We start from the raw sequence: 27,145 nt of genomic DNA, 5'->3' as shown, positions 1-27,145 counted from the left end.
CAGCAATACAACGAGCTGGCAACTTGGCTAACACACAGAAAAAAAGCTAATTTCTCACCGGTAAAACAAGTATAAACACTCGAACCCGCAACTGTAGGCATCTGCAAAAATACATCACTTCCTGGTTCTTCTCCAACACAAACGCCTTCATGGCGGAAGATGAAAAAGTCCATCTATGCTAAATTCTGATGTGCTCTGAACAAACGGATGGGTCCATTCCAGCTGATTTTTTTTCTGTTTAACAACAAACTAAAAACTATGTTTTAGTTGTCAATGGCCCTTCGAATAAGAAGTGTATTTTTAAATAACTATTGTATTGTATAAATGCAGCCCTATGGGGGCACAAGCCAGTGCAATCTATAGCCCGCCCCCAAGCCCAGATAAATGCAGAGAGTTGCATCAGGAAGGGCATCTGGTGTAAAAACTGTTCAAACAAATATGAGCGTTCATCAAAAGAATCCCATACCGGATCAGTCGTGGCCTGGGTTAACAACGCCGGCCCCCGGCACGGGAACCTGCAGGGCGTCGGTGGAAATTCAATTACTGTGGGTCGAAGACAAAGAAGAAGAGGAAACCGGATTCGTCGTCAGAAGAAGAGGAATGCACAGAGCCTACAACTGAGTGTAGGGACTTTGAATGTTGGGAATATGACAGGAAAAGCGCAGGAGTTGGTTTACATGATGATTAGGAGAAAGGTTGAAATATTATGCATCCAAGAGATTAGGTGGAAAGGTAGTAAGGCTAGAAGTTGATGATTGATTCTACCACGGAGAACATGGGAAGAGAAATGGAGTGGGGATTATTTTAAAGGAAGAGCTGACAAAGAATGTCTTGGAGGTGAAAAGAGTATCAGATCGAGTGATGAGACGGAAATTTAAAATTGAGGGTGTTATGCATAATGTGGTTATCGGTTATGCCCCACAGGTAGGCTGTGACCTAGAGATGAAAGAGAAATTCTGGAAGGAATTAGATGAAGTAGTTCTGAGCATCCCAGAGAGAGAGAGTGCTGTGATTGATGCAGATTGTAATGGGCAGGTTTGTTAAGGGAAATAGGGGCAATGAAGAAGTGATGGGTAAGTATTGTATCCAGGAAAGGAACTTTGAGGGACAGATGGTGGTGGACTTTGCAAAAAGGATGGAAATGGCAGTGGTGAACACTTATTTCCAGAAGAGACGGGAACATAGAGTGATCTATAAGAGCGGTGGTAGAAGCATGCAGGTAGATTATATTTTGTGCAAACAATGTAATCTGAAGGTTACTGACTGTGAGGTGGTGGTAGGGGAGAGTGTAGCTTGACATCGAAGGACAGGGGTGTGTAGGATGATTCTGGTGGTGGGTAGGAAGATTAAGAAGACAAAGGTAGAGGAGAGAACCATATGGTGAAAGCTGAGAAAGACAGAATGTTGTGCAGCCTTTTGGAAAGAGGTGAGATAGGCTCTCGATGAACAGGAGGAGCTCCAAGAAGACTGGACTATTACAGCCAAGGTGATCAGTGAGACAGGCAGGAAAATACTTGGCTTGTCTTCTGGTAGGAAAAGGGAGAAGGAGACTTGGTGGTGGAAACCCAAAATACGGGACGTCATAGAAGAAAAGAGATCAGTGGGACACAGAGGACTCAGGAGAGGTGAAATTAATACATTGAGATGTGACATAGGGCAAAGATAAAGGTTACAAAGGGCATATGACGACAAATACACCAGATTGGATACGAAAGAGGGAGAGAAGGATCTCGACAGGTGGGAGATGGGAGGGATTTGCAACAGGTAAGGGTGATTAAGGATAGAGATGGAAATATGTTGACTGATGCCAGTTGTGTGCTAAATTGGTGGAAATAATACTTTCAGAAGTTGATGAATGAAGAAAATGCCAGACCAGGAAGTGTCATTGATGAGTAAGGTGGAAATTAGAAAGGCACTAAAAAGGATGAAAAATGGAAAGGCGGTTAGTTGGTCCTAATGACATACTAGTGGAGGTATGGAAGCAATTTGGAGAGATGGCTGTGAAGTATTTGACCAACTTATTTAACAAAATACTCGCGGGCGAAAACATCCCTGAAGGATGGAGGAAAAGTCTACTAGTTTCTATTTTTAAGAGCAAAGGCGATGTTCAGAGCTGTGTGAATTATAGAGGAATAAAGTTGATGAGCCACACAATGAAGTTATGGGAAAGAGTAGTGGAGGCTAGACTCAGGACAGAAGTAAGTATCTGCGAGCATGCCTTGAAAGAGTACCACGTTGGGAAATCAAATCTTAGATTCAGGAGAAGCAATCAGTATTTTACCCTGGCCATAGAACAGTGGACCAGCTCTACACTCTCAAAAGGGTCCTTGAGGGTGCGTGGGAGTTTGCCCAACCAGTCTCCATGTGTTTTGTGGATTTGGAGAAGGAGTTTGACTGTGTCCCTCGGGGAGTTCCATGGGGGGGAACTGATACAGGGTGTTCCTTTCCTGTTTGACTGGTGTCTGAGTTTGGTCCGCATTGCCAGCAGTAAATCAGATTAATTCCCAGAGAGGGTTGGACTCTGCCAAGCCTCCCCTTTGTCCTGAATTCTGTTCATAACTTTTATGGACAGACTTTCTCGGCAGAGCCTAGGCGGAGAGGGGGTTTGGTTTGATGACCTCAGATGCTGGAATTAGAATCAGGATGGCTAGATCTAAGACCATGGTCCTCAGTCAGAAAAAGGTGATGTACCTTCTCCAGGTCGGAGATTAAATATTTCTCCCAAGTGGAGGAGTTCAAGTATCTTTTTGTCTTGTTCACGAGTGAGGAAAGAAGGGTGGAGGAGTTCCACAGGTGAATTGGTGCAACGTCCGCAGTGATGCAGAATTTGTATTGGTCCATTGTGTTAAAGAGGGTGCTAAGTTTAAAGGCAAAGCTCTCAATTTATCAGTCAATGTTCTTACCCTCACATATTGTCACGAGCTGTAGGTCGTGACCGAAAGAAAAAGATCCTGGATAAAAGCGGCCAAAATGAGTTTCCTCCGCAGGGTGTTTGGGCTCTCCCTGATAAATGGGTGAAAAGCTTGGTCATCCAAGAGGGGCTCAGAGGAGAGCTACTGCTTCTTCACATTGAGAGGACCAAGATGAGGTGGCTGATTCAGATGCCTCCCTGGTGAGTTACAGGCACGTCCCACCAGGAGGAGACCCTGGAGAGGATTGAGGACACGGTGGACAGACCACGTCGCTTAGCTCGCCTAGGAACGCCTCCGGATTAACTCGGAAGCGCTGGAAGAAGTGGCTGGGAAAAGGGAAGTCTTGGCGTGCCTGTTCACGCTACTTCCCCTGCGACCCGACCTCAGAAATGCGGTAGATGATGAATGAATGAGTCACCCTGAATGTGGTTCTAAGTATTTCTTTTTGCAAAGACTAAAGCCGGACGAGACCAAAAAAGTTCAGTGTTAATTTTGATAAAACCCCAGTTCTGATTAAGTTGCAACATTGTGTAAAATACAAATAAAAACATGAATAGAATACAATGATTTGCAAGTCTTTTTCAACGTTTGTTAAATTGAATACACAAGAACAGTAGTCCCCAACCACTAGGCTGTGGACCAGTACCGGTCCGTGAATCAATAGGTACTAGGCCGCCGAAAAGATAATTAATTGGTTCCGTTGTATTCATTTTCCAAGTCGAAATAATCTTTTATTTTGAAAAATGAAGGGATTAGCTTGGTTACATTTTGGTAACTTTAGCACCAAAATGTACCCCCACAAGCTCGCAAAATGAGTAAAAAACCCGCCTATGTAAAGTTTCTTTTCAAATGGGAAAAGGCCCAGTGAAGAGACGGAAGAACAGCCTACAACTTCCAAGAAAAGAAAGTTATTAACCACATCAAAGCACATGCCCTAAACTCGCGACTTTTTGAGGAGCTTTGTGAGGAGATGGATGCGGAGCACACACGGCTTCTCTTATACACGGCTATAACAAGTTACCCAGAGGGAATTCGCTCGCAAGAGTGTTTGAATTACGAGAGATGCTGCAAAGATCCTTCTTAGAAAAGAAGTCCTCATTGGCAGCACATTTCAGTGACAAGGGATAGGTCGCAAAATTGGCTTACTTGTGCGACATATTCAGCTCGCTGAATGCATGCAATCTGTCACATTCGGGGAAAATGACAGCAGTCTTCAAGTTGGCAGATAAAGTATGTGTTTTTAGGTGTTTTTAAAACAAAAGGTGACGTAACAGCTTTTTTTAAGGACGTGTTCATATGGAAAAAAAAATAAAAAAAAAAGATCAGTTTGAACAACTCGTCTTTGTAGCATATTAAATGGAATATAAGGTGAAAATGATTAGCAAAGAATTGTATTGTTTTTAAATCTGTGGATATTTCTAAAAAACAAAACAAATGTGTATCAGTTTGAAGAATAAAGATCTCTGTATTGTATTCAACTAATATTGGTTGAAAGTTATTTACACATTGTACTCATCCATCCATCCATCCATCCATTTTCTTAACCGCTTATCCTCACAAGGGTCACAGGAGTGCTGGAGCCTATCCCAGCTGTCCAGGAGCAGGAGGCAGGGTACACCCTAAACTGGTTGGCAGCCAAAAAACAATGTTAACATTTGGTACAGCAGCCTTTGTTTGCAATTGCAGAGATCAAACGTTTCCTGTAGTTGTTCACCAGGTTTGCACACACTGCAGGAGGGATTTTTGCCCACTGCCCCACACAGATCTCATCTAGATCAGACAGGTTTCTGGGCTGTCGCTGAGAAACACGGAGTTTCAGCTCCCTCCAAAGATTTTTATTGGGTTTACGTCTGGAGACTGGCTAGGCCACGTTAGAACCTTGGTATGCTTCTTACGGACCCACTCCTTGGTTTTCCTGGCTGTGTACTTTGGGTCATTGCATTGTCATGTTGAATGACCCAAACGACCCATCTTCAATGCTCTGACTGAGGGAACAACCATGATGGTACTACCCCCATGCTTCACGGTAGGGATGGTGTTCTTGGGATGGAACTCATCATTCGTCTTCATCCAAACACGCTGAGTGGAATTATGACCAGAAAGTTAAATTTTGATCTCATCTGACCACAAAACATGTGCTTAGTGTATTACCAACAGTCACCTTGAAAACAGTGGTCCCTGCTCTTTTCAGGTCATTGACCAAGTCCTGTCGTGTAGTCCTGAGCTGATTTCTCACCTTTCTAAGGATCCATGAGACCCCACGAGATGATATCATAGGGCTCCACTCTGATTGAGATTGACCGTCATGTTTATCTTCTTCCATTTCCTAATGATTCCTCCAACAGTGGACCTATTTTCACTAAGCTGCTTGGCAATTTCTCCATAGCCCTTTCCAGCCATGTGGAGTTGTACAATTCTGTCTCTGGTGTCTTTGGACAGCTCTTTGGTCTTGGCCAGGGGCGCTCAATGCATCGATCGCGATCGACAGGTCAAAAAAAAAAAAAAACGTCGGCCAATGTTCCCTCTAAACTGCGCGCATGGGCAATTGTGGACCCCTGATGCGGTCTCTTCGCAGATATTCTGCCTTGCGTCCAAAAAAAAAAAAACATACAGCTATTCAGTTTGTGGCATTTTACAACGTGATTCAATGAGTGAGGGATGACTGGTTGTTCCGTCCTCTGGCACAATTCACATACGCACTGTAAAAAATTAAAAGAGGAAGCCACTGATTTCTTTGAGGCAGCACACGACCCGGAACTTTCTCTAAGAACAACCGCTGCTCATAATTACAAATGTTACAGTACTTAGGCAGTCCATCAATGTGTTTTAAGACAGCGTCCACAACCGCTGCTTTAGTTAGCAACACAGTCTGGGCAAACTAGAACTAAACATGCTGCCTATGTTTACTTTCAATATTAATGGAGAAAGTTAAAAAAGAAATGCTGTTGTTTTAAGATGCAATGACTGTTGGAGTATGTGAATAATCGAAGAAAAAGTGGTTTAACTGTACGAGATTTTCTCTTTTCTGATTGGGAAAGGTCTTGTCTGAAGCCAAAGTAAAAAGTGCAGGATGAGATGGTGTGTAATTTTAGAATTCCACCTTGGCACAGCCTGATCCAGGATTAAAGCATAGACAATACAGTGCATGAAAAGCTAATTCTGCATTTTAAATATAGGAGGCAATATAACATTAACCTTAAAACAGAGTTTCAGCTCCCTCCAAAGATTTTCTATTGGGTTTACGTCTGGAGACTGGCCCCACCTCCCCTTCCCAAAGAAGGCTCAACTAGCCATTAAATTAAATAGTTCACTTTGTGTTTTTCTCTGTCCTCCTTTTCTTATTTTCAATAAAATGATGGAATAGTGTATGTGATTATGACATAATTAAAAACATATCAATATTTTATTAGGGATGTAATAAAAAATGTGTCTCAATGGTTTGCAAGGCTGCCTTGCAGCAAGAAGGTCATGCGTTCTAATCCAGACAAATGAGGCATGTTGACTTGATGAATGCAATAAGAAGATAGGAGGTCCTAAAAGCTCACCTTCTGATGAAGACATTGGTGATGCATCCTGTCAGGTTGCCCAGGCTCTCACCGGGCATGCCCCCCAAGAATGTGTGCCCCTCCATGTTGGCCGGGAAGTCATGTCCTCTGCTGTTCAGCCAGACATCCTCTTTGGACTTCTCCACCATGTCGTCCATGTACATACGCAACCTGATGAGGACATTATTAGAAATTAGCGCATATACATGAAGGTAAATTCCCTCAATGTGACAGAGATCTATACCCGTTGAAGTTGTTGTAGATGGCCACATAGTGACTGTTGTTGTCATCGTATGTCTTCAATGTCTTCACCTGATTGTTTCCTGCTCTCACCACCACATGCCCTTCATACAGGAAGACCTGAAAAATCCCGTCCTGCACAAGCACATGCATAAAGTAGGTTCAGCAACACCATCAAGAGACATGCCAGGAAACAGGAATGAGCATCACCTTGTCATGGTGGAAGAACATGAGTCCATCCTTGTGCTTGGTTCTGAAGCTGAAGCTGACATAGAAGTTGTTTCTGAGCCCAGGAACATTGGTCAGCGCCAGGTCCAGGTAGCTCTGACCTGAGAAGTGAGCCTCACGAGCCACCTGCACCAAACATATTTCTTCTTCATTTATATTTTTCTTGCTATGTGATTGAACGTGTCCAAACATCCTGTTCTTAACATATATGGAGTGCCTCAGTAATATTGTGCCTGGACCTCTCAGTGTCTTTGAACTATTTAACCTGCTGATTCACAATGTCCCAAGGTGAGGTCAGCAGCGCACCATCCCTGTCATTCACCGTGTTTGTCTTTCTGAGACGTCCATATCGAACATGAACACTCGGCGACAAGTTGTCGAATGGCACATGTTGAAGAAGCATGGCTGGAGATGGCACATGTTGAAGAAGCGTGGATGGGGATGTTTCAGACAGCCAGAACTTTCAAAAGTTTACAAAATATACACGCATGAGCATTAATTTACACGCATGCGCATTAATCACAAGGTGATTTTTCAGCATGGGGATCGTTGAGACCGTCACACCGGCCCCTCCTGTGTCGAGTTTACATGTTTTCCCTGTGCCTGGGTGGATTGTCTCTGTGCTCTCGGGTTTCCTCCCACATCCTAATAACACGCACCAATTGGAGACTAAATTGCGTCTAGGTGTGATTGTGAGTGCAGCTGTTGTCTATCTCAATGTGCCCTGCGATTAGCTGTCAGCCAGTCAGGATGTACCCTGCCTCCTGATGATAGCTAGGATACGTCCAGGGCTCCCGTAACCCTGGTGAGGACAAGCAGCTCAGAAAATGGATGGATATACGGTAAATGAACAAGTCCTTTAAATAAACTGCTCCATCTTGCAAACGGATTGGTGATTGGCCATCTTTTTTTTTTTTCTTAACTCGTTGATCGGTGATTGGCCCCAAATATCCTGATCATGTAAAGCCTGATGTAAATAGTTGTGTTCTGTGGCTTATTGCTGACCATCACTGCCTCTCGCCGAAAGTCACCTGGGAGAGACTCCCACTCACTTTCCACCAAATGAGGACCAGCGCTATTCAAAAATAGATTGACACAGCTGTTTAGTGTTCCTACCAGCAGGTCGCTGTCACAACCAAAACTGACTCCGGAGCTCTTCATCCTCTTCAAGTCGATGTGGGAGTTCTGGGCCTTGATATTTCGGAAACATCCCTTCAGAGATCCCTGCTCGGGAAACATGAGCTGCAATCTTCACCAACGCCACCATCACAAAAAAAAAAAGGAAAAAAAAACCCAACATGAATAATGCATGACATTACATTACGTCATCGTGTCCTCCTTGACCCAGATGGCACAACATCCATGAATTCCCCAAAACATTTGAAATGTCTACTTGTCAGACCACAAGCACACTTTTCCACCTCATATCAGTCTGTCACAGATAATCTCGGGACCCGAGATGATCAATGTTTCTGGGTGTTGGTGATATATGGTTTTGCTTTCCATAGTCGAGTTTTATTTTCTATTTCTAGATTTAGAAACAAACTGTACTCTCTCACTAAGGGTTTTGAAGTGCTTGTGAAGTGTTCCTCAGTTCATGTGGCCATGTCCTTGAAAGAATGAGGCCGATTTTTAATTCAGTGACACTTGAGGGACTGAACGTCACAGGCATTTAATGGTGGTTTTTGGCCTTGCCACTTACTCTCCAGCTTCTGTGAATCTTTTGATATTATGGACTGTTGCTGATTAAATTCCTAAATTTTTGAACTGTTGGGACTATTTCCTCATGCAGTTGTTGTTGAGCAATGAGAGAAACAGCAGGTAGTCCAATTGGTAGCTGTGGGAATGAACCCAGGTTCTCTCGTTGTTGCCAGGAATTCTTCGGTCTTCAACACCACGTAGAGGCGATTCCTGAAATTGGAGTGCTCATGCAGTTGTTCACAATGTGGTGACCCTCACCTAATCCTTGCTTGAGAACAACTGAACCTTTCGAGGATGATGCTTTTAAACCCAATCGTGACACTCACCTATTTTAAATTTACCTTTTGCTATCTGTGGAATGCACCTGGATACGGGACCTTATCATAGTGGAGAGGTTTGTGTGTCTCACTGATTCTAACTTGTTTGGAGCTCTATGCCCCAGACAGAGTCACACATAGCACAAAGCAAACAGGTAAACTGACCACAAAAATTGATTGAATTGATTGATTATTTTTCAAGAAAAGCATTTTTGTGTCGGCTGAAACCAATTTGCATCACCCGTAATGTTTTGGCCACGGTTCAAGTTTATCGCACAGATGGATGCACTGATGGACCAGTAAAAACATTCCCAAAACAACAGAGTGACTGCATGTGAATGATAAGACACTATTAGCTCTCTAAATATGCATATGACATATGAGTGACCACAATGGTAGTTTACGTTTTTTTTTTAATTTAAAATGTTGCTTGCTAATTATGAATGCTAACACCTTAATTTTGTAGTTCATACAATACATTCAGTACCAGCGTAATAATTTTAAAGACAAAAGTCCAGCCATAACTAAGGATAAATCTATATTAGGAGTGAAAATGGGTTGTGTGGGGTGGGTTTTTGAGGGCAAGAACACGACAAAATATAAATGGGGTAATCCATGCACCCATCTTCGACTGCTTTTCAGGGTCGGGTCACAGAGGCAGTACCTTTAGAAGGGACGCCCAGACTTCCCTTTTTCCAGCCACTTCATCAACCTCCTCCAGGGGGATCCCAAAGCATTTTAAGGACAGCAGAGAGTCCCCGGGGTCTCTTTCCGGTGGGATATGGCCAGAACAGGGCGGCATCTGGGCGGCATCTGGGATGCATCCGAATCAGATGCCCCACAGTGACATCTGGCTCTTCTCTATGTGGAGGAGCAGCGGCTCAACACTGAGCCCCTCCCGGGTGACCGAGCTTCTCACCCCATCGCCAAGGCAGAGGCTGGACACCCTGCGGAAAAAAATCATTTCGGCTTCTTGTATCCGGGATCTTGTTCTTTCGGTCACGACCCACAGCTTGTGACCATAGGTTAGGAATGTAAACTTGCTAGTAAATTGAGAGCTTCGCCTTTCGATTTTGCTCCCTCTTTACCACAACGGTTCAAGACAAATTCCGCAACACTACAGATACTGTACCGATCCGCCTGTCAATCTCCCACTCCTTTATTCCCTCACTCATGAACAAGACCCCGAGATACTTGAACTCCTCCACTTGAGGCAGGATCTCATCCTCGACATGGAGAACACATGCCCCCCTTTTCCGAATCAGGACCATGGTCTCTGATTTGGAGGTGCTGATTCTCTCCCCAGCCACTTCACACTCAGCTGCAAACCGCTCCAGTGAGCGTTGGAGATCATGACGCTTGACGAAGCTAACAAAAACACATCATCTCCAAAAAGCAGATGGTATACTGAGCCCACCAAACCTAAACCCTATTTGGCTGCACCTACAAAGTCTGTCCATAAATATTATGAACAGAATCAGTGACGAAGGCCAGACTTGACGAAGTCCAACTCTCACCCTCAACTAGTCCGACTTACGACTGGCAATGCGGACCAAACTCTGTCAGTGTTCGTACAGGGACCAAACGGGCTGTTTAGGGAGTCCCGCAGGCCAAAAAGGCCCAAAAGGACTCCCTCTTCAGCTTGAATGAACAAACTGTTTTTTCCCATGTAGTTTAACATTCAGCTCATTCATGTGTGTCATTTTGTCCACAGTAAAAGCTTAATCACAAACCCAATCTGTGCCATTCAGCTGAGAAAAGATGTCAGTATTCTCAAGTAGCTCCAAAAATTAAATAATCTCCTGTTTGAGCTCCCCCACATGTTAACATACTTTTCCTAAACTTAACCACCGGACATTAGAATGGTAAAGTAAGACTGTGTGGTCAGCATCAGTTTCTTCAACAAAATGAATAAACTGATGATGAAGTCCCCTCGCTTGAATAAAGTTAAATTTCAAAACTGTCTTAACTACATGGTCAAGATGGAACACTGATTTACACAGTGCTTCTTGGTGAATTATGCAGTGTAGAAAAATCACCTCCTGCTCAGAGATGTCCTCTTTCAACCTGTCCTGAATTCTCTTGAGCATCCCAATGTTTTTTCCTGTTAGATTTGGTAATCCATCAGTGTAACGTTGGTGAGGGGACTCCAAGGTAACTTGTGCTTCTGTATGACTGCTGACACGCTGTTAAATAAATCCTCTCCACGTATTTTTCCTTTCAGGTATTCCATATCCAAAAACTCCTCCATTGTCTCAAAATTCTAATCCCTCTCATAAAAATTAAAAGGTGAAAGGTGTCCTTAATATCATTGCTTTTGTCCAGTGCCAAAGAATACAATGTAAATGACCAGCACCATAGTGTTTGTCAATTACTTCAATATGGCAAGTCACTGACCTTCGTGATAAGCTAATTCTTTCAAATTTGTTCTTGCTCTCAGGATGCTGGTTGCTGTCTCAATCATGCAGTCTTTAAGAAAATCCCCTTTGGAAAAAGGCTTGCTGGCTTTTGGTAGTTTGAATGCAAGCAAATAACTTGTCATCATGCTTGCTTCTTGGATGGAAAATTCTCGAATAAAGGTGTTTTGCTCAGCCTGCAAGCCAGCTACCAACCTGCCAGCAGTAGCCGTACGTTCTTGTGTGGACAGTTGGCTGGCGTAATTCGCATGCTTAGTAGAAAAGTGATGGCTGATGTATTATTTTAAAACCGCAACGGTTTCTTGGCAAATAAGACATACAGCCTTGGACCAGACTTCAGTAAAAAAAGTATTTAGGCGTCCATTCTTTCTCGAACAGCCGGCACTCACTGTCAACTTTTCTTTTCTTTAACATTGTTGTAGATGGGTTCTGATCTGACCAGTGGAAAAAGACCAATAAAAGGAATTGGCTTGTGCTCCACAAATCAAGACACTGCACCTACTGTGCCAATTAATGTTTAAATGCCTGTCATTACAAGTGAAAAGGGAATGAGATCAAACGTTAATTCTATAACCAATCTTTGGCGGGCCGGATTAAAAAGACCAAAGGGCCAGATATGGCCCGCGGACCGTAGTTTGCTCACCACTGCCCTTATGCCTGAAGATTGTGTTCATTATGGACAATATGTTATGAGCAAACAAGTAAACAATTAAATAAACAAATAAACACAAATAAAATACTTTCTTCAAGTATTGTGCAGTTTTGGTGTCGCTGGGCTTTCCACGGATGCCTGCTGGCACTTCAAATGCTGTCAAATGTCTCTGAAGAACGTGAATGGTGATCAACAATATTGCGGAAGGTTTGAAGAAAGAACTTTAAAAAATTTACTTAATAAGAGGACATAATACACATTTTTGAGATAAATAACATACACTTCAATAGGACACTTTTCCCCAGCTATGCAGAGCCGTAAAATAAGGATGAAAGAACTGCATGTAGCTCCAGAGACACAGGTTACCGACACCAGCCCTAGGATCACTGCGACACACAAACCGTTGCACCATGATAGGGTGACAACTCAAAGAGAGGTCTATCGGATCATCGATTCTAAAAAGATTTGATACGAACAGCCCCAGACCAGGCAAATCATGTCTCAAAGACCCTTTATGATGAGCCATGGGATGCAACCTTTCTGGCAGAAAAAGAGCCTTAGCTGATAAGCAAGGCTGAGAAATTCCAAAAGGATATACTTGACACACTGGTTTGGGCTTCTGTGCCAAACTACTCGAGAGGGGTTGGACTCTCTTCTACTCTGGCGTTTCCCATGGTGAGAGCCACCACACATATGTGGGCATACTGATTGCACCACATCTTAGTACCTGTACATTAGGTTTTACATTAGTAGCTTCAACTTGTCTTCGGTTGGCTGGAGGGGCACTCTAGTCTGCCAATCCAGAGGCACAGTTCCCAATGTCCCCGCGATGTTGCAGAGGCGTGTCAAATAGGACAGCCCCAGAACATTCAGAGCCTTTAGAAAGTCTGGGAGAATATCATTCACCCCCGGGGCCTTGCTTTTTAACCAACTTAGTGACCTCAATCCCAGATATTGCTGAACCTGCCTGAAAGACCCCAGACTCTGCTTCTTAATGGGAAGGCGTGCCGGTGGAATTGAGTATCCTCCCCACCGACTCTCACTATCCAGAGTCGAAGTCACCAATTCCCCATCCTCCCTATACACAGTGTTGACAGTGCTCTGATTTCCCCTCCTAAGACACCAGATGGTGAACCATAATTTCCTTGAAGGCTTCTTGAAGTTTTTCTCCATGCTCACTGAATTCCGACCATGCCCGAGATTTTGCTTCAGTGACCATCAAAGCTGGATTTCACTTGGTCGGCCTGTATACATCCGCTGCCTCAGGAGTCCTGCAGGCCAAAAATGCCAGTAGGACTCCTTCTTCATCTTGTGGCATTTCCTGTTGGTGTCCACCAACAGAATTGGGGATCGGGGGCACGACAGGCACCGACCACCTTACGGCCACCACTCAGACTCAATGTCCTCCACACCCCCCAGAACATGAGCAAAGTGCTTTCAGAGGTGGGCATTGGAACTCCTTCTGACAGGGGACTCTGCCAGAAGTTCCCAGCAGACCTCACAATGGGACTGCCATGTCGGACAGGCATCTTCCCCCACAATCAGAACCAACTTACCCCCAGGTGGTGATCAGTTGACAGCTCTGCTCCGCTCTTCACCTGAGTGTCCAAAGAGGTGTGGTCGCAAACTGCGACCTAGGGTGTCCAAGTGCCAAGTGGCCATGTGGACACCCTGATGCTTGAGCATGTTATTTGTTATGGACAATCCATGATGAGCACAGAAGTCCAATTACAGAAGACTGCTCAGGTTCTAATAGAGGGTGAGTTCTTCCAAATCACACCCTTTGAGGTCTCATTGTCATTCCCCAGGTGAGCAGTCCCCCATTCGAACAATGGAGTCCTCAGCGGGACCACTCTCCAGCACTCCTTCTAAGGACTCCAAGAAGAGTGGGTACTCTGAACTGCTGTTTGGTGCCTTGGCACAAACAAAAGTCTGGACCCATTAACCCCTTGACCCCTTTCGTTGACCGGGGTGAACCCTAATGTGCAGGCACTGAGCCCTGGGGCAATCAGTATACCCACACCTGTTTGGTGCATCTCACTTTGGGAAACTCCAGAGTGGAACACAGTCCAGGTCCTCTCAAGAGGACTGATACCAGATCCCAAGCCGTGTATGGAGGCTAGCCCAACTACAGGGAATTCTTGGGTTAAGATGGTCTCAACCCAAAATGTTTCAACTTTACAACGTCCGAGTCTTGTCCGCCATTATGGCCCCAGCACCATAGTGTTACTTTTTAGCTCATGCATATTGCTTATCTGTTTATGCGCTGGGAGTATATTGGGCTTTTTCGCTCACCGTTTTAATATTATGGCCCAAAGGAAGAAAGCTGTTTGTTTAACAATGCTGGTCCAGCCGAAAGAAAAGCAATCACCATGAAAACGAAGCTTGATATCATAAGACAAAACAAAAAATAAATCGGAGAAGGGATTAACAATTAACGATTAGCAAGGGCTACCTGCACTTGCTTCCTTAGCAATAGTTTAGCGCAGGCTCCCTTCATTCTTTGCCATCCCAGCCTTCCTTCATTCTTTACCATCCACTTCTCGCAGTAATAAGTGAAGCATCTTATATTTTTTATTTTAATGTATTTTAGTTTTTTTATATGACGTACTAAAACCCATCCATTTCCTGAGCCGCTGATCTCACGAGGGTCACGGGAATGCTGAAGCTAATCCCAACGGTCATCATAAATTTTGACTTTAACAGTGAAATCTGACTTAAGTCGAAATTTGAGTGAAGTCGGTACTGTCGGAACAGATCTCAGTCGTAGACCGAGTACTCACTGTATATCCAGGCAGAACTTCTCGTCCTCTCACCCCAGTGTGGGCTGCTTCCCTGACACAAAGGTGACGTTCTACATTCCTAAAGCCAGCTTCTGTAGCTAGGGATCAGATCGGCAAGGTCCATGACTTTGGGCACTGCTCAGCTCACACTACACCAAACCCTGATGGTCCTCCCACAGGTGGTGGGTTTATGGGAAAGGGTTCACGTGACCCTTTCGGGCTGTGCCTGGCTGAGTCCTATGAGTGAAGGCTCAGCCATCAGATGCTTGCCTTCGAGCACCACCTCCAGGCCTGGCTCCTGAGGGAGGCCCCGGTGATCTCCATCCAGGCAAGGGAAAGCTCAATCCATTAGTTTTACTCATCATAGGGTTTTATGGTGCTATGCTTTGTCTGGTCTCTCACCTACGATCTTTTCAGCCTTGGATTATACTACGAGGAGTGCGAAACCCCAGGTAACTTTGCTCCTCCGATCATTGGGACACACATCCGGGGGTTGTATATGATAGAAAGGCAAAAAAAAAAAAAAAAAAACAGCAAGCAGCAAATATATTTTATATTTTATCTGCAACCAATAAACAGCTCATTGAACTTTCACTAAATTATTATTATTATATAATTATTATTATTACACAAGGGTGAATGAATGGTCAAAATGGTGCCAGCTCTGCTTCAAATTCAGCCAGGAAAAACACTGGTGTGTGCAGGTGTGTGCGTGTTGCTAACCTGTTAGGCATGTTGTGTTCGGGGACTCCTCCCAGAAAGTATGTGTGTGCAAAGGCTGGGATGTTCTCAGAGAAAAGGTGTGTGAAGAGCGCAATGCGGTTGCTCCTCACTACAACTCGATACGGAGGAGATCGCAGGATGATGATCTCCAACTAAAAAAAAAAAAAAATAAGGTATAAAAAGTGTCCATACCCCTTTTCAAATGCCATGTTTTTTGCCCAAAAATTAGACCTTGATGAACAATTTTAAAACCTTTTTCGCCATTTATATGATCCATAACTTGTACAACTCAATTAAAAAACTGTTTTAGAGATGTGATTTCAAGTGTCCATACCGTTTTATAGCTTGGGATGTGCATTAACTAATCTGTGTGGCTGTGTCACATTCACCCATGTTAAATGATAGTCAGCACAAACTTGTCACCATTTATATTGCCCATGATTAACACCAAATAAAGTTAAGATATTCTACTACTTTTTCCCCTGATATTTTTTGTAGCCAAATCTTACTGCATGATCCATGAGCCACATATCCTAAAGCATTAGAGAGGAAGTTACCAAATAATTTCCAAGACATAAATATACAATGGAACACAGTGAAGATCAAGTGTAGAGAACATGGGTCAACAATTCCATGACCAAGAACTGGACTTTCGATCATTGTTTTTCATCCATTCATCCATTTTCTTAGCCGCTTATTCTCACAAGGGTTGCGGGACTGCGAGAACCCATCTCAGCTCCTTTTCGGATTTACGAATATAATTTCTCATTTACTTTATTCAATTGTAGTTCACTTTTAAAGTAACTTCATGTAGTGAGTTTTCAGGATTTCCTAACATTATATTTTATTTGCTTTATTCAATTGTAGTAGATTCTTATTTGTGTGCTGTTTTTGGGACATACCTTCACATCCTGGTGGTCCAATATGGATTAGTGTTCGGAATATACAGTGTGTTGTGAAAGTATTTGACCCCCTTGAAGTTTAAACCTTTCGCCATATTTTAGGCTTCAAACATAATGATATAAAATTAAAAACTTGTCAAGAACCAACAACAAGTGGGACACAATTGTGAAATTGAACAAAATTTATTGCATATTTTAAACTTTTTTAACTAATTAAAACCTGAAAAGCTGGGCGTGCAATATTATTCAGACCCCTTGCATTAATACTTTGTAGCGCCACCTTTTGCTCCAATTACAGCAGCAAGTCACTTGGGGTTGTCTCAGTTTTGCACATCTAGAGACTGAAATCCTTGCCCATTCTTCCATGCAAAACAGCTCGAGCTCAATGAAGTTGGATGGAGAACGTTTGTGAACAGCAGTCTTCAGCTCACCCCACAGATTCTCAATTGGATTCAGGTCTGGACTTTGACTTGGCCATTGTAACACCTGGATACGTTTATTTGTGAACCAGTCCATTGTAGATTTGGCTTTATGTTTTGGATCATTGTCCTGTTGGAAGATAAACTCGCCAGTCTCCAGATCCAAACCCAATCGAAAATATTTGGAAGGAGCTGAAACTCTGTGTTTCTCAGCAACAGCCCAGAAGCCTGTCTGATCTGGAGAAGATCTGTGTGGAGGAGTGGGCCAAAATCCCTCCTGCAGTGTGTGCAAACCTGGTGAAAAACTACCCAAAATGTTTGACTTCTGTAATTGCAAACAAAGGCTTCTGTACCAAATATTAACATTGATTTTCTCATGTGTTCAAATACTTTTTTGTTGCTGTATCACATAAATAGATCGTTAAAAAAATCATACATTGTGATTTCTGGATTTTTCTTTATAGATTATCTCTCTCACAGTGGATATGCACCTACGATGAAAATTTCAGATCCCTCTAAGATTTCTAAGTGGGAGAACTTGCAATATATCAGCGTGTTCAAATACTTATTTCCTTCATTGTATTATGAACACACGAGAAAGACACAAAAAGCCATAGTAGGCAATGGAGAGTATAATGCAGCCCTATGGGGGCTCAAGCCATTGCAATCTGTAAGCTGGTCCCAAGCCCGGATAATTGCAGAGAGTTGTGTCAGTAAGGTCATCCGGTGTAAAACTGTCCCAAACAAATATGAACATTCATGTAAAGAAGACCATACCAGATCGGTCGTGGCCTGGGTTATTAACGCCCGACCCCATCACCATTAACCTGCAGGGCATCGGTGGAAATTCAGCTACTGTGGGTCGAACACAAAAAAGGAGGAAACTGGATTCGTCAGCAGAATAAAAAGAGGAATGCAGAGAGCCTCCAACTGAGTGTAGGGACTTTGAATGTTGGGACTATGACAAGAAAAGCTCAGGAGTTTTTTGACATGATGATTAGGAGAAAGGTTGATATATTGTGTATCCAAGAGAGCAGGTGGAAAGGGAGTAAGGCGAGATGTTTAGGAGCATCTATTTAGGTCTATACTGGCACCAGTCAACACATTGGGATGTGCGAGGAAACCTGAGTGCCGTGAGAAAACCCACGCAGGCAGGAGGAGAACATGCCAACTCCACACAAGCGGGTGCGGAATTGAACCTGGGACCGCAGAACTGTGAGGCCAACGCTTTCCAGCTGAGTCAACGTGCCGCCTAAAATAAAATTAATTTAGGATAAAAAAAAATAAGACAGAAGCGACACCATAAGTTGCTTCCAGTTTAAGAGTGACTTTAGGTTTTAACATTATTAGCAAACTATTTTTGTCCTGAAAAGGAACACGACACCTGATATTTTGGATCTGTAAAAATGAAAAATGAAAAACATGTCTCATACTTCTCATGTAACTACAAGGAATAAAAGATGAGTCTTCAATTCCAGAGGTCTCTTGTACCCAAATATGGAAATTATACAGCTATTGGAATATTATCCATCAATGCAGCCCTATGGGAGCACAAGCCAGTGCAATCTGTAGGCTGGTCCCAAGCCCGGATAAATGCAGAGGGTTGCGCCAGGAAGGGCATCCAGCGTAAAACTGTGCCAAACAATAATGAGCATTCATCTAAAGAATACCAGACCGGATTGGTCGTGGCCCGGTTTAAGAATGCCCGCCCCCGGCACCGTTAACCTCCAGGGCATCAGTGGAAATTCAGCTACTGTGGGTCAAAGACAAAGAAGAGGAGGAAAGCGGATGAGTTGGCAGAAGAAGAGGCATGCGCAGAGACGACAACTCAGTGTAGGGACTGTGACAGGAAAAGCTCAGGAATTGGTTGACATAATGATGAGGAGAAAGGTTGATATATTGTGCATCCGAGAGACCTGGTGAAAGGTAGTAAGGCTAGGAGTTTAGGAACAGGGTTTAAATCATTTTACCAGTCACTGTGATTTGACGGGCGCGAACGCACCCGGGCGGCATCGCACTCGCAAATCTGCATAGTCGAGCACGAAAAATCACGAGCATAAAATTTGTTACAATTAAAAATACATGGATATTGAAATACGTTACTTATTTTGTGTAGTCTTGACATTATCTTAAATTTCCTAAACATTGGTAACAAAACAAGCCTGATCCTGAAAATCAGTATTCACCCGGAAACAGGAAATGCAAGTTAACCGTCCTGAGCATGTTCGGAAGTTATGCCAAAAGCACATGTTCCGAGGTTCTTCATGTACTGCAAGCACATTTCCATCAAAAGTCATCAACATCATGAGCGATGTCAAAGGAAATTCAGTTACACTGAAAACATTTCTGGGATATAACATGTAATGTTTCGGGATCTAACTATAATAAGTACGAGATTGTGATTTACTTTGACTTGATATAACTTCTAACATTAAACTGGTCTATCCATATATCTATGAACAGTCTATATTTAGTTTTGAAATTGAATGTCTATGGACCTCTTTCAAAAATGTCCTTCTCAGTCTGTGCAGTGTCAATAAAATATGATTCTGGTATTCGGTAATAACTATATACTTGGGTATAACAACCCAGTAAGTTATTTTAAGGGCTTGAGATTCCATCCTTAATTACACCCACAACTTTTTATCTGCGGGCATTCCTGACCACACCTGTACAATTTTCAACTATGAGTGACTGATTTTACCATGGAGTAGATGGAAGAGAAATGGAGGAGGGGTTATTTTAAAAGAAGAGCTGGCTAAGAATGTCTTGGAGGTGAAAAGAGTATCATATCGAGTCATGAGGCTGAAATTTGAAATTGATGGTGTTATGTATAATGTGATTAGCAGCTATGCCCCACAGGGAGGAGGATATGACCTGGAGTACCCATCAGCTGCCTTGGGAGTCCCACAGGCCAAAAATGCCCGATAGGACTCCTTCTTCAGTTTGAGACATCCCTCACTGTTGGTCTCCACAAACAGGTTTGGGAATTGGCGCCGCAACAGGCACCGACCACCTGACGGCCACACCTCCAGTCTACCGCCTCAGCAAGAGAGGTGCGGAACATGGTCCCCTCAGACCCAATGTCCTCACAGCCCCCAAAACCTGAGCAATGTTCTGTCAGATGTGGGAGTTGAAACTCCTTCTGACGGGACTCTGCAAGCCATTCCCAGCAGACCCTCACAATAGCTTTGGGCCTGCTGCATCGGACCAGCATTGTCCCCCACCAGTGGAGCCAACTCACCTCCAGATGGTGATCAGTTTTCAAACCGATTTACCAAACTGTTTACCAGAGTGCCAAAGACATGGGGCTGCAATGACACGACCATAAAGTCAATCATCGAACTGCGACCTGGTGTCCTGGTACCAAGTGCAAATTTGGACAACCTTACGCTTGAATATAGTGATCATTATGGACAATCCGTGAAGAGCAGAGAAGTCCAATAACAAAACACCCCTCATGTTCTGACGTCAAACGAACGACGAGAGAATCTTTGGTGTGACATCATTTGTGTTGTAAACAATTTCTGTCAAGTTACCTCTTGAAATGGCAGGGAAAAAAAGCACAGCCAAATGAAAATATGAAGAAGAACACAGGACGTTTTTGCCAGAGTGGGAGAGTTTATATTTTTTTGTTGAACGTAATGGCAAGCCGATCTGCCTTATATGTCACGGAGCATTAGCGCATTTCAAAGCTTCAAATCTTCAGCGTCACTTCAGCTCACTCCACCCTAACATCGAATAGGAATTTCCAAAAGGGACTGAACTTCGCAAGAACAAGTTGGTTGCTTTGAAAAGCCATGCAGAGAAGCATGTGCAGTTTTTCCAAAAATTTGCGAAACACTCGGAGACCGTAACGGTTGCATCATATCAGCTGGCTTGGAGCATAGCTAAAAAGCCATACAACAAAGGGGACTTCCTTTAAAAAATGCCTCATTGACGCCTTTGAAATGTTGGCTCCATGCGATTGGCTGGCAACCAGTTCAGGGTTTACCCCACCTCTTCCCTGATGACCGATGGGATAGGGTGATGAAGAAGAGATGGGTAAGTACGGCATTCAGCAAAGGAACTTTGAGGGTCAGATGGTGGTGGACTTCACAAAAAGGATGGAATTGGCAGTGGTGAACACTTTTTTCCAGAGGAGAGTGGAACATCGAGTGACCTACAAGAGCGGAGGTAGAAGCACCCAGATGGATTATATTTTGTGCAGACAGGTTACTGACTATAAGGTTGTGGTGGGGGAGAGTGTAGCTCGACGGCATAGGGTGGTGTAGGAAAACTCTGGTAGTGTGTAGGAAGACTAAGAAGACAGAAGTAGAGCAGAGAATCAGGTGGTGGGAGTTGAGAAAGGAAGAATGTTGTGTGGCCTTCCAGAAAGAGGTGAAACGGACTCTAGATGGACAGGAAGAGCTCCCAGAAGACTGGAATACTACTGCCATGGTATTCAGAGAGACAGGCAGGAGAGTACTTGGTGTGTCTTTTGGTAGGAAAGGGGAGAAGGAGATTTGGTGGTGGAACCCCAAAATACAAGAAGTCATCCAAAGAAATAGATGAGCGAATAAGAAATGGGACACTGAGAGGACTGAGGAGAGGCGAAAGCAATACATTGAGATGCTACGTAGGGCAAAAGTAGAGGTGGGGAAAGCTGAACAAGAGGCATATGACGACATGTACACCAGGTTGGATACGAAAAAGGGAGAAAAGGATCTCTAAAAGGTTGGCCAGACAGAGTAATAGAGATGGGAAGGATGTACAGCAAGTAAAGGCGATTAAGGATAGTGATGTAAATATGTTGACTGGTGCCAGTAGTTTGCTAAGTAGATGGAAACAGTTCTTTGAGACGTTAATGAATGAAGAGAATGGAAGAGAATGTAGAGTCGAAGAGGCAAGCGTGAATGACCAGGAAGAGGCAATTATTAGTAAGGGGGAAGTTAGAAAGGCACTGAACAGAATGAAAAATGGAAAGACAGTTGGTCCTGATGACATTCCAGTAGAGGTATGGAAGCAATTTGGAGAGGTGGCTGTGGAGTTTTTGACCAACTTATTCAATAGAATACTACCAGGAGAGAAGACGCCAAAAGAATGGCGGAAAAGTGTTCTAGTCCCCATTTTTAAGAACAAAGGCGATGTTCAGAGCTGTGGAAACTAGAGAGGAATAAAGATGATGAGCCACACAATGAAGTTATGGGAAAGAGTAGTGGAGGCTAGATTGAGGACAGAATTATCTGCGAGCAACAGTATGTTTCATGCCAAGAAAGAGTACCACAGATGCATTATTTGCCTTGAGGGTGCTTGTGGAAAAATATAGAGAAGGACAGAAGGTCAGTCTTTGTTGACCTAGAGAAAGCCTATGAGAAGAGAGCAACTGTGGTACTGGATATGCAAGTCTAGTGTGGCGGAGAAATATGTTACAATAGTACAGGACATGTATGAAGACAGCAGAAAAGTGGTGAGGTGTGTCGTTGGTGTTTCAGAAGAATTGGAGTGGAGAATGGAGGTGGGAGTGCATCAAGGATCCGCGCTAAGCCCCGTCCTGTTTGCGGTAGTAATGGATAGGCTGACAGATGAGGTTAGATTGGAATCCCCTTGGACTCTGATGGTCGCAGATGATACTGTGATATCCAGTGAAAGCAGGGAGAAGGCGGGGGAACAATTAGAAAGATAGAGGCATAGAAAGGAGAGGAATGAAGATTAGCTGAAGTCAAACAGAATTCGTGTTTATGAATGTGAGGGGTGGAGCAAGAGGAGTGAAGCTTCGGGGAGAAGAGTTAGTGAGGGTGGATGACTTCAAATTCTTGGGGTCAACAATAGAGAGCAATGGGGAGTGTGGTAAAGAAGTTAAGAAATGGGTCCAAGCGGGGTGGAACAGTTGGAGGAAGGTGCCTGGTGTTCTATGCGACAGAAGAGTCTCCACTAGGATGAAGGGGAAAGTTTATAAAACAGTGGTGAGGCCAGCCATGAAGTAGGGATTAGAGACAACAGGAAGCAGAACTTGAGGTAGCAGAAATGAAGATGCTGAGGTTCTCGCTTGGAGTGAACAGGTTAGAACCGAGCTCATTAGAGGGACAGCAAAAGTTGGATGTTTTGGAGACAAGGTTAGAGAGAGCAGTCTTAGTTGGTTTGGACATGTTCAGAGACTAGACAGTGAGTATATTGGTGGAAGGGTGCTGAGGATGGAGCTGCCAGGCAAAAGAGCGAGTGGAAGACCAAGGAAAAGGTTGATGGATGTTGTGAGGGAGGACATGAGGACAGTGGGTGTTAAAGAAGAAGATGCACGAGATCGACTTAGATGGAAAAAGATGACACGCTGTGGCGACCCCTAATGAGACAAGCCGAAAGGAAAAGAAGAAGAAGAAGACTGCGTCAACACCCAACATTATGTTGAGCTTTTATATAGTGCCCCTAAACATACGTGGTTCACCGTTATATACCAGTGCAATGACAATTGTGCACAGGGAGCAGTTTAAAGTAATGAATCGTACGATAGTTTACAGTCCTACTAGTACTGTACTGTACAAAACTGATTCTCTTATTCCTATTACTGTTCTCCGTTTGAGTAGTATCATCATCAAGGCATTTCCAACCTTCCATACTCCAAAATAACAATAATCATCCCTGATATCGGATTGGAGCAATCTCGGTACCAGCCACAATCCAACGCTGCAATATCGCTTTTGGATTAGACCAAGAATGATGCAAATGACAGCGACATACTTTATGGCTTCTTTTGTTAGCCTTTGTGAAAGTGGAGGGAATTGTGAGGTTATAAATGCCAGTCAGTGTTACCACAAAATCATGCTTCAGCTAGTCAGCTGAAGAGAAGGAAAAACTTTCAGTATGGCAATGGCCCAAGGCAAAGATCGAAATAAACAAGAGTGGCTTCCTTAGAAGAACAATAAGATTATAGAATTGAGAACGCAAGTCCATACCTGAATTCAATCGAATATCTATTTGATTTGGAGAGGGCTTTCTGCAAGAGATGTCCTAACAATTGGAGAGATTTGGAAATGCAAAGAGCATTAAGCAAACAGGCGGCCTCGGTGGATCAGTTGGTAAGGCGTTGTCCTCACAGTTCTGAGGACCTGGGTTCAATCCAGGCCCCGCCTGTGTGGAGTTTGCATGTTCTGCCCATCCCCGTACTGGTTTTGTCCGGGCCCTCCAGTTTCCTCCCACATCCCAAAAACTGGCAACATTAATTAGACACACCAAATTGCCCCAAGTGTGATTGTGAGTGCGACTGTTTGTCTCTATGTGACCTGCGGTTGGCTGGCAACCAGTTCAGGGTGTACCCTGCCTCCTGCCCATTGACAGCCGGGATAGGCTCCAGCACTCCCCGCGACCCTCGTGAGGATAACCAGCAAAGAAGTGGATGGATGGATGGATGGAATAAGCATAGACTCCTGTCCAAAACAACAGTGCAAAAATAAAACCAAAACATGCTACAAAGAAGTTTACTTTGATGGTATGCATATTCTTGCAACGCACCAGGGTTCATTTTTTTCCCCCAATTGTTTACAATTTATTTTTTAAATAAACTGTACAGCTTTTTGGTCATATTAAAAGGTGGAAACCTTCTTTAAATTATTTATCTTAGTGTCATTTTTTTCACAGAAAAACCTGGCATTTGTACAGGGTTGTGTCGACTTTTTAGTTCATATTGTACTTGTGTATTCATACATTTGCATTAAAGCTTAATAAATACGTAATCCCCCGCAATATATTGGTTCAGACTTTGTGGCCCTAACAACCACAACAGAGTGCCACACTACTCTAAAGCATTAATTTAGCAAAACAGTATAAAAGTTTGGGAATGTGAGCATAACTTGTCTCCATATGTCCTCCAAATCATTTGGAGCAGAACCTGTAGGGTGCTCCACAGACTTGCACATGCACACCTACACATGCACACACACACGCATGCAAGTGGCGCACGAACACGAACACACAGACACACACACACACATTTTGAAAGAACAGTTTCCAATGTCACATAAACTGTTAGATAAACTCAAGTGTGTTTGCATTCGTATACGTGTGTGTGCCTTCCTGTTCTTTTTTATTTGATTATGTCTGATGTGTGTGTGGGAGGGCTTATGTACATATTTTGATAGCATGCCTGCATGATTGTGTATGAAATGTAAGACTTAACTGAAAAAAACATTTAATCTCTATTGCAAACTAAAACATTAGACCCAGCAAGGCATGTGAAGAATCAGGCAATTTCAAGTGTAGCCTTACTGCTTGATGACAAAATATTAAAAATCATCTCGTTAGCTTACTTTTGCAGCCTAGTTTGACATCTGGTCATGCCAATGTTACGCCACACTGTCTGCCTTGTGATGTTCCTCAATAAAAGTATTTTATGTTTGTGTATTTTTAAATTCCATTTCAAGGTTATTTCCATACAAGGTTATTCCATCTCGTAAATCAATGCCTCGGTGTCAACAGCTAATTAAACCCTAATTCCAAGTTGGGACATTGTGTAAAAATTAACTGTGAATACAATCATTTGCAAATCATGTTCAACCTATATTTAATTAAATACACTACAAAGACAAGTTATTTAACATTCAAACTGATAAACTTTATTGTTTTTTGTAAATTATCATTAACTGAGTTTTATGGCAGCAACATAATCCCAAAAATGCTGCGACAGGTGGCAAAAAAGAGTGAGAAAGTTGAGGAATGCTCATCAAACACTTATTACAAGTGAACAGGCCAATTACAAATAGGTGGATGCCATGATTGGGAATGAAAGAGCTTCCCTGAAATGGCCAATCATTCAAAACTAAAGATGGGGCAAGGTTCACTCTGAACAAGTGCATGACAAAATATTCAAACAATTTAAGGACAATTTTCCTCAACCTAAAATTGCTATTTGAAATTCAAATTGTCTATTTCATCATTTATGTCATTTATAGTTTCCAATTAACATGTTTTTGGAATGTGGGAGGAAACTGGAGTGCCAGAGAAAACCCACGCAGGCACGGGGAGGACATGCAAATTTCACACAGACGGGGCCGGAATTTTAACCCCGGCCAACATTCTCAGCTCCTCCACCTTGCCACCCCATACAAGGTTAATAGTTAATAATATTTATTAACTATATATATATATATGTATATATATATATATATAAAAGTAAGTAAGTTTCTTTCGGCTTGTCCCTTTCGGGGTCGCCACAGCGTGTCATCTCAGATGAACGCACATATGTTTGGCACAATTTTTTTTACGCCGGATGCCCTTCCTGACGCAACCCTTCTCAGGGAGTGGAGGCCCCAGTGGGATACGAACCCACAACCCCTGGTTTATCAAACCAGTGCTCTAACCACTGAGCTACAGGGCCTCATATATATATATATATATATATATATATATATATATATATTTTTTTTTTTTTAATATGGGCACTTACCTGTATGCTAACATGGAAAACGAAAGATGGTGGAATATTATTTTTTAATATCGAGGCAAACTCCATTTATTGAATTTTTTTTTCAAAAAGTAAAACATGTATATTAGTTCACCACAAGCAATGCGAAATGTTTATTATTTGTTTAAAATTTGATGACAATGGCAGAAAGACAAAAGAATAAGCAAATCCAGTATTTCACAAAATTCTCGAATCTTTCAAGTGACTAAAAAAAAGGATCTTAACTGAACTGTTGGCCTTCTGAAAAGAGTATCAAATAAGGTTGTTAGCTCGGCGACACAATCACCACATGGAGGTTGATGCCGGGCAGCGTGATAGCAGCGACTGGCACTCGTCCACAAAGCCAGGTCTCCATGAAGCGCAGAACCGCAGAACGTCCAAAGTCTTTCATCAGAAGCGTTAGACGATGTCCTTGCTTACACAGCTGGACTTGTGTACTGGATCACGAGCCACGCCGACTAGCAACTTTGGAAAAAGCTTCAGGAAATTGGCGAGAGTTGTCGAAAAAAAGTTAGAAGAAAAGTCAGAAGAAGGCTCTCTTGGTTAGCAAGTCCTCTCTTGTGTACTTGAGTCCCGAGATGCCCGTGAAACACAAAAACACAAACAGTAATGAAGAGCATTCCGGAGTCCACGACACTGCTAGGCATTAAGTAGAGAGGTTAAATGGCGGCACGAAGTGGTGTATGGCTAAATTAGCAAAAAATGTGACGTCAGTGAAAAGAATCCATAAAGTTTATCAATTAGAACATTAAACATCTCATCTTTGGAGTGTATTCAATTAAATATATGTTGAAGATGATTTGCAAGTCACTGCATTCTGTTTTTTTTTTTTAACACAATGTCCCAAGTTCATTGGAAATGGGGTTGTAGCAC

General features: G+C 43.0%; 1 protein-coding gene and 1 non-coding gene across 21 annotated transcripts in view; both read right to left on the bottom strand.

Moving 5' to 3' along the window:
• Nucleotides 1–27,145, bottom strand: part of lama5 (laminin, alpha 5) — a 377,096-nt gene that overhangs the window by 40,875 nt on the left and 309,076 nt on the right. For 16 of the 20 annotated variants that reach the window (XR_009793010.1, XM_061806903.1, XM_061806857.1 and 13 more), the window contains 5 exons: nucleotides 15,519–15,670; nucleotides 8,042–8,174; nucleotides 6,908–7,051; nucleotides 6,702–6,832; nucleotides 6,458–6,628 (listed from right to left, as the gene is read on the bottom strand). Coding sequence is in view for 17 of the 20 variants with exons in the window: in XM_061806903.1 (XP_061662887.1) it covers nucleotides 6,458–6,628; nucleotides 6,702–6,832; nucleotides 6,908–7,051; nucleotides 8,042–8,174; nucleotides 15,519–15,670 (731 nt within the window). In the remaining 3 variants the exon portion in view is untranslated. Of the gene's footprint in view, nucleotides 1–6,457; nucleotides 6,629–6,701; nucleotides 6,833–6,907; nucleotides 7,052–8,041; nucleotides 8,175–15,518; nucleotides 15,671–26,359; nucleotides 26,838–27,145 lie in introns of those variants that run through there. The other 4 variants (XR_009793011.1, XR_009793012.1, XM_061806937.1 and 1 more) reach the window with 4 other exon arrangements.
• trnai-gau (transfer RNA isoleucine (anticodon GAU)) lies at nucleotides 26,113–26,185 on the bottom strand. Its single transcript has one exon. It is a non-coding gene; the product is annotated as a tRNA-Ile (tRNA).

Source organism: Syngnathoides biaculeatus, chromosome 2 (genome assembly GCF_019802595.1).
Source record: "Syngnathoides biaculeatus isolate LvHL_M chromosome 2, ASM1980259v1, whole genome shotgun sequence".
NCBI classification, from domain to species: domain Eukaryota; kingdom Metazoa; phylum Chordata; class Actinopteri; order Syngnathiformes; family Syngnathidae; genus Syngnathoides; species Syngnathoides biaculeatus.
This window is presented reverse-complemented; position numbering and strand designations above follow the sequence as displayed.